Source organism: Monopterus albus, unplaced genomic scaffold (assembly GCF_001952655.1).
Source record: "Monopterus albus unplaced genomic scaffold, M_albus_1.0 scaffold541.1, whole genome shotgun sequence".
Lineage (NCBI taxonomy): Eukaryota > Metazoa > Chordata > Actinopteri > Synbranchiformes > Synbranchidae > Monopterus > Monopterus albus.
In genome coordinates this window covers 39,187-45,564 of record NW_018128421.1, presented here as the reverse complement: position 1 = coordinate 45,564, position 6,378 = coordinate 39,187, and the positions used below count along the sequence as shown (strand labels likewise).

Genomic DNA, 6,378 nt, shown 5'->3' with positions numbered 1-6,378 from the left:
CCAGACGTATTCGGGCCAAACACTATAACTTCAGTTTTAGCATCATTTAACTTTAAACGGCTTAGAGACATCCAGCCCTTAATATCAACAAGACAAAGTGGTTGAATCCAGTAGGTGTCCTTCTTACTCAGTGAACTGTAAAACCTTAGAAAAAAAATCAACTGGACTAGATTTCTAGGTCGAAGACGTTTCACCTCTCATCCAAGAGGCTTCATCAGTTCTGACTGACTGGTGTTGAGCCTAGATATTTATCCCCCTCGGTGGTGTTTCAGTCCTTTGATGGCCAACAATGTCCCTTAACGACTGAGTCATTGTAGCCCAGTATCGGTGAGAGTCGTTACCTGGGTGTTATGTCTGGGTGCTTTGTCCTTCAGGTGGACCAGTCTCTGCCGCAGGGTGTTCCCTGGTTTAAAGTTAACTGGGATATTGTGGTTTACTATGTCTTCAGTTTACTATGACCTGGATGACTGAGAATCTGCACAGACTTCTTACTCAGTGGCATAATAATCTGGACGTTGTCAGCATAACAGTGAAAAGAGACCCCACGTTTCCTAAAGATAGAGACAAGGGGAAGTAAATACAGTGAAAAAAGCAGAGGCCCCAAAATGGAGCCCCGTGGGACCCCCGATAACAAAGGGGTTGTCACAGATTCAACATCTGCCAACCCGACAGACACCGATCTACCCGATAAATATGACTTAAACCACGCTAGGGCAGCACCACGAATGCCCAGCAAATGCTGAAACTGAGATATTAAAATGTCATGGTCAAACAAGCAACTTTGAAATAGGCCTGAAATTACTCAGTATGGATTGATCCAGACCTGGCTTCTTGAGCAGAGGTTGCAAAACTGCATGTTTGAAATGACCAGGGACAATACCAGAAGACAAACTACTGTTAACAATATCCAAAACTGTTCTTCCAGAACAAGGGAAGACTTCCTTAGATAGAGCCGGAGAAACACCATCTCGAGGGGAGCCAGAAGGCTTGGCCTGGGCAACCACTCCCTCCAAAAAAGTCAGAGTTACCGGCTCAAAAGCATCAAAAATAGCCAAACAAGGAGTATAGACCGAAGGATTGGGCACTAACCCTACCACAGGGGCCCTTATAGCAGCCACCTTCTCATAAAAAAAAAAAAAAAGAACTTATTACATTGTTCAACCGGCTGCGGGGGATTTAACACAGTCCTAAAACGACTATAATTCACTGGCTTGCAGCAGCTTCCTGAGTCACATTTTACAATTTGAGCTTCAAGAAACAGAGCAAACACAGAAAAACAAAACTTAAAGACCACAAAACGGTTGCCTGAGGTGGAAACGTTGGTGTATGAATAAAGCAAAACGGGAAACTAGAGGTCGCCAAGATTCTGGGTCTGAGCTGAACCAGACGTGCATGAATGAACTTTCTGACCAAAAAGCCTCGATGAGAGGGGACCAGAGAGCAGCCAGACCTGATCCAAAGTGTGGTCGGCCCGAGCAGAGAGGGCGTAAACACCAACAGCAGCCTGACTGATCAATTAATGTGATCAGTTAAGCAACCACAATAGAAAATAGCAATGTCATAATAACAAAATACCCTCAGAGCTAAAGTCACAAAGTAAAACGACCTCAAAGACCGATTCATAACCGTCCTGTTTTCACCTCCTGCATCCGACAAAACATTTTAACCTGTTTATTTTCTACGATCAATATTTAACCAGTTCAACTTGTGTCAATCTGATTCCAAAAAACCCTGTTAACAGCCGAACTTTCCTACATTAAAGCCCCACAGAGCTGTGACGTTGCCTCTGGACTCACCTGACACCAGGTACGCCCAGGTCCTGGACAGACCTGAGACCTGTGGCGGTAAAACAGGACCTGATCCGACTCCTGGGGACCAGGTGGACCTGTGAAGACCTCTGATGGAGACAGGTTTAGCACATTGATCCTGACCAACATGAGCCAAAACCCTGGAATGACGTCAGTTCGACACATTTTATTTCTCAACACAAAACCTAACTTTACATCAGAACTTTCAAACCATCTTAACACTTCGGCACCAGAGCAGGAGGCTCGTTCTGATGGACTCAACTTCTGAATGAACCAATCAGACGCCTCCTCTTCCATCTCGTACAGAAACACACAAAACATGAACATTGGAGGAAAATTTTATAAAGATCATTTGTGAGGAAGAAAAGAATGTTTACCGTGGTCAGACAGCGTCCAACACTTTGATTTGACTGTTAACGTGGTTCTAACCGTTTTCTGACCAACCCTGCAGATCGAACAGCTCGCTCTCCGTCTGGGGGGAAACCAAACGGATGACTGGGCATCCTGACGAGCTCAGAGACCAGTTAGATTCCAAACGCACGGAGACTAAATAGACCACTACGGCCTGCAGTGAAGGTCACATGACCGAGAGCCCGTCGAGCCCATCGTCACAGCTCAGAAACACTGTTCATGGTTTTCACTTTTACAGAACCAACGATTTGGTTATGAGAAGAAAACACTGCAGCTCCAGTTCAGACGTTCAACACAGATGATTTTTAACAGTTTGGGTATTTGCTGCATAATAATAAAAAAAAGTTGGTTTAACTCTTGTAAATCAAACTAAGCCTTCATTGGACGTCCAACGGGAACAGAGATGTTCCAGTAGGACTACGTCAAAACCAGTGTAAAGGACGAACATCACAGGAAGTAGCAGTGACTCTGTACGTGACCCCATCCAGAGATCAGCAGCAGTGGACATGGTGTGCTCACTGAACGTTCGTCCAGCCTCTGGACAAACAGAACCACCGGCGGCGTCCTGTAACGTGGAGGAAGAGGAGCAGAAACTGAGGTCAGATGACAACAACCTGAGGTGGAACCAAACGTGGAGACAGCAGAGCTGACGGACACGTTGCGGCCATGTGTCGGCTCAGGCTGTGTTCAGGAGGTAGTAGGCAGCGGCAGACAGCAGAGCTCCGCCCAGCGGGACGAGGACCAAGGCGGCGCACCTCCTCCACCACCGGCTCACCCTCCCCTGCTCGTCCTCCATCTCCTCCCTCCTGCCCCGCTTCTTACTCCTCCGACCTCCTCGTAGCTGACGCTTCTCGAACGCCTCCAGCTCCTCCTGTGGCCACAGGGGGGGAGACGCTCAGTCACTACAGGGTTAATCAGCGATCAGGGGCAAACACTGGAGCTGATCAATGACTCGATCAGGCTGAACTCTGTGTGTGACGATCCTAATCTCATCAATACCTGCAAAAGAAAACCTAAAAATAACTTTGACCAGTAGCTTGTTTTAATCCTTAAAGACCACGATGGACCGACGGTGGTCACACTAAAAGCATTATGGGTAAATCCCAGTGATTAGAGCCTCGCCATGCCGAGGATTGACAAGTCGTTCTCACAGCGTTACAAAGACCCAACATGGGTTTAGTACAGCGTCGGCACCGTGAGGCTCAGTCACATGTCCAGGTTGTTTACACCACCGTGTTGCCATGTAAACAGCGTTATGAAGGTGTACTAACGCGGTACATGGCGAAAACAGCGTTATGAAGGTGTACTAACGCAGTACACGGCGAGTACTGAGGTACTGGCTCTACAGGTACTGAGGTACTGGCTCTACAGGTACTGAGGTACTGGCTCTACAGGTACTGGACTGTACTGTTATGTCTGAGTGTGTGCGACTGACCTGGAGTCTCCTCTGCTCCTCCTCCTCAGCGGCTCGTTGCTCTGCCTCCTTCACCTGAGGACACACACAGGTTAGTGTGTATCCAGGTGTGCCTCGCTCGGTGACTGTACAGGTGTGTGCGTGTGTGTGTGTGTGTGTGTTTACCTGGCTGACTCTCCTCTGCTGGTCTCTGCAGGCGTCGTCACACTCGACACCACACTGAGGTGACTGAGAGCACAGGAACTCCTACACACACAACACAGGCTTCAACTACTGACAAATACACAAAGGCTACACAACGTTTCACTGTGTGCACATCTGTCAACATCTGCCAGACGTTCACTCAGTGACCACTTTGTTAAGCAGCTCATGTGCGTTTGTTAAACAAGTGTGTACCTTCCTGATCCTCTTGCAGGGACACCGGAGCTTCACCTTCTGCTGGCATTTCTCCTCGCACACACCTGGATGACACACCTGCTTACAGCGATGCCCACAGCTCAGCTACACACACACACACACACACAGAGATAGAGGTCTCGTTACACTCTGATTTCCAGAAAACGATCCACACAGGTTTCATGAAATCAGAAACATGGATCGATCCGTTTCCTTGAACCAAACCACCAGTCGGCCCCTCTAGGTGGGACGGACTCGGCTCCTCAGCTGAACTTGATCAGGACGTGACACATTTCATCAGTCAGCACAGAGACGAGGCTACAGAAAACCAAACCTCAGCGAGACTTGTCTTTAGTCAGAACTTACTTTTAATGCCGTTACTAATTTTTTTAATGCACACACATTCTGTGATGACGGCCCTCGGCCCGCCCCGTAGTTTGGGAAACCAGGAAGTGGTGCAGCAGAATAAAGAAAGGCTCTTTTCAGGGTCAATTAATCAAGTTAACCATGGACAATCATGTGATTAAACATTTTACTCGACTGACAGCTCTAGTAACAAACCCTTTATCCTGATGAACCCGAACTGGACCTGGACTGGTTCTGATGTTAATTTACAAGCTGGAAACCTTTAGACCACAAGCACGTCTCATGTTTAACATCCAAACATTGTGATTCCATAATCAATATCCTTTATATTCTGAAACATCCCGACTCTCAAGCTGAACTGGAACAAACCATTTCAGCAGCTGAGGCGTCAGAACAAACCGACCTGGGTTTGGGTTAGGTGCTCACAGTGTGCGTGTGTGGACATGTTAGGGTGAACCCATTCTTGTAAGGACACACTGTCCGGTCCTCACAAAGGACCACTCACAGCTCAGACCTGGTTCTGGGGTTCAGCGTAGAACCAGGGGCCGGGGGACGTCCACGTGTCCTCACAACTATAGACCAACATGTGTGTGTGTGCTGAAGCTTCTAGGAGGTTCAGTTACTGCAGCCTGTGAACACAAACGTCTGACGGAGCTGAAGAGACACACACACTAACACACCATTCAAACAAACACCAGGCCGTGTGTGTGTGTGTGTGTGTGAGACGGAATAAAAACCTAAATCATTCCCAGGTGAAAGTAAAACACCCGAGGACAGACACACACTGTTTGTGTGTCGTCTGGCGCCACTGAGCTAAAGTGATCACAGGCGAGAGCTGAACAGAGGGTATTGTGTTACTGCTGCAATGACACCAACAATTATTGATTATTGATCAGGATGAAAGGAAAACAGAAGAAGCCAAAGAAGCACAGAGAGCGAGAAGAGGGAAGAAAGGACGGCGGAGAGAAATGAAAGGCTGGAGCAAACTGACGTCCAGCACCGTGAGTGGAGGACAGTGTCCGCATGGTGACACACACACAGGGAGGTGACTCCGCCTCCCAAATCAGACAAACAAGCTCCATGATGCAATAGGGGCCAGCACGAGGCCTCCACAGACGGAGAGGGGGAAACGTGTTATACGTGTGCACGAACAGAGCTGCTCCCAAGTCAGCGAGGTTGTTTCTTCTGCACTGTAAAGCACACTGTTCATTTCTGCTCCTCGACCACGTGGCGGTGGTGCGACACGTGACTCGGTGTCACTACAGTGGCAGCAGGGAGCCCTCGGTGCCAGGCTTCATACTGACGTCTCCTCAGAACGCCAAGCAGCTGACTCTGTTTTCAAATCCTAACCCTAACACCTGACCCGGCAGTAAACTACGCCCGTTAATTAAAGATGGACACCAGAGAGTAAAACACCAGGCGTACACCCTTGTGAGTCTGTTTTGTTCAGGCTGTGTGTGTTCACTGTGTGTGTACCTCTTTAGGACACTGGTTGTTGCAGGAGCCCAGCTCCACCTTCGTCTGCTCATCAGCTGACGTCAGCTTCCTACAGAGACACAAATCAGTTGTCAGCTTTCATACATCAGTAACAGCTGTCTGTCCTGCTGGCAGGATGCTAGCTCAGCTGGGCTTTAGCAGAGGCCGCGCAGAACGACAGACAGTATCAGTGAGACTTGAACACGGTGAACTAGTGTCACACAACTAGCAAAGGTACTGCTGCTACTTCTCTGGTGTTCCCACTACTCTGGTACTGTCCACACTGCTGACTGATGGATTACAGTACAGTCAGTAGTGTTTATATGTTGGAGGTGGTGGGTCACATGGCGTACAGTTACACCCCCCACCCCCCACCGTGTGTGTTTACTGCCGTGTGCGTACTGACGTGCACTCCACGTAGAGCATGCTCATCTTGCAGTGGCAGCGCTGACGGATCATCTGGCTGCAGGGGGGGCAGCTGCCGGGGTGACAGGGGCGGGGGCAGGA

The 6,378-nt window shown here is 48.7% G+C and overlaps 2 protein-coding genes across 2 annotated transcripts in view; both read right to left on the bottom strand.

Moving 5' to 3' along the window:
* Window positions 1-2,153, bottom strand: part of corin (corin, serine peptidase) — a 20,203-nt gene extending 18,050 nt beyond the window's left edge. The window contains exon 1 of the mRNA XM_020588451.1: window positions 1,797-2,153. Within this exon, the coding sequence (XP_020444107.1) occupies window positions 1,797-2,135 (339 nt within the window). The 5' untranslated portion in view covers window positions 2,136-2,153. The remainder of the gene's footprint in view (window positions 1-1,796) is intronic.
* The window catches only part of nfxl1 (nuclear transcription factor, X-box binding-like 1), an 18,833-nt gene continuing 14,414 nt past the window's right edge, over window positions 1,960-6,378 (bottom strand). The window contains exons 21-26 of the mRNA XM_020588450.1: window positions 6,278-6,378; window positions 5,872-5,941; window positions 4,030-4,134; window positions 3,799-3,879; window positions 3,655-3,708; window positions 1,960-3,090 (exon numbers count right to left, since the gene is read on the bottom strand). The exon at window positions 6,278-6,378 is cut by the window's right edge and continues 4 nt beyond it. Of these exons, the coding sequence (XP_020444106.1) occupies window positions 2,896-3,090; window positions 3,655-3,708; window positions 3,799-3,879; window positions 4,030-4,134; window positions 5,872-5,941; window positions 6,278-6,378 (606 nt within the window). The 3' untranslated portion in view covers window positions 1,960-2,895. The remainder of the gene's footprint in view (window positions 3,091-3,654; window positions 3,709-3,798; window positions 3,880-4,029; window positions 4,135-5,871; window positions 5,942-6,277) is intronic.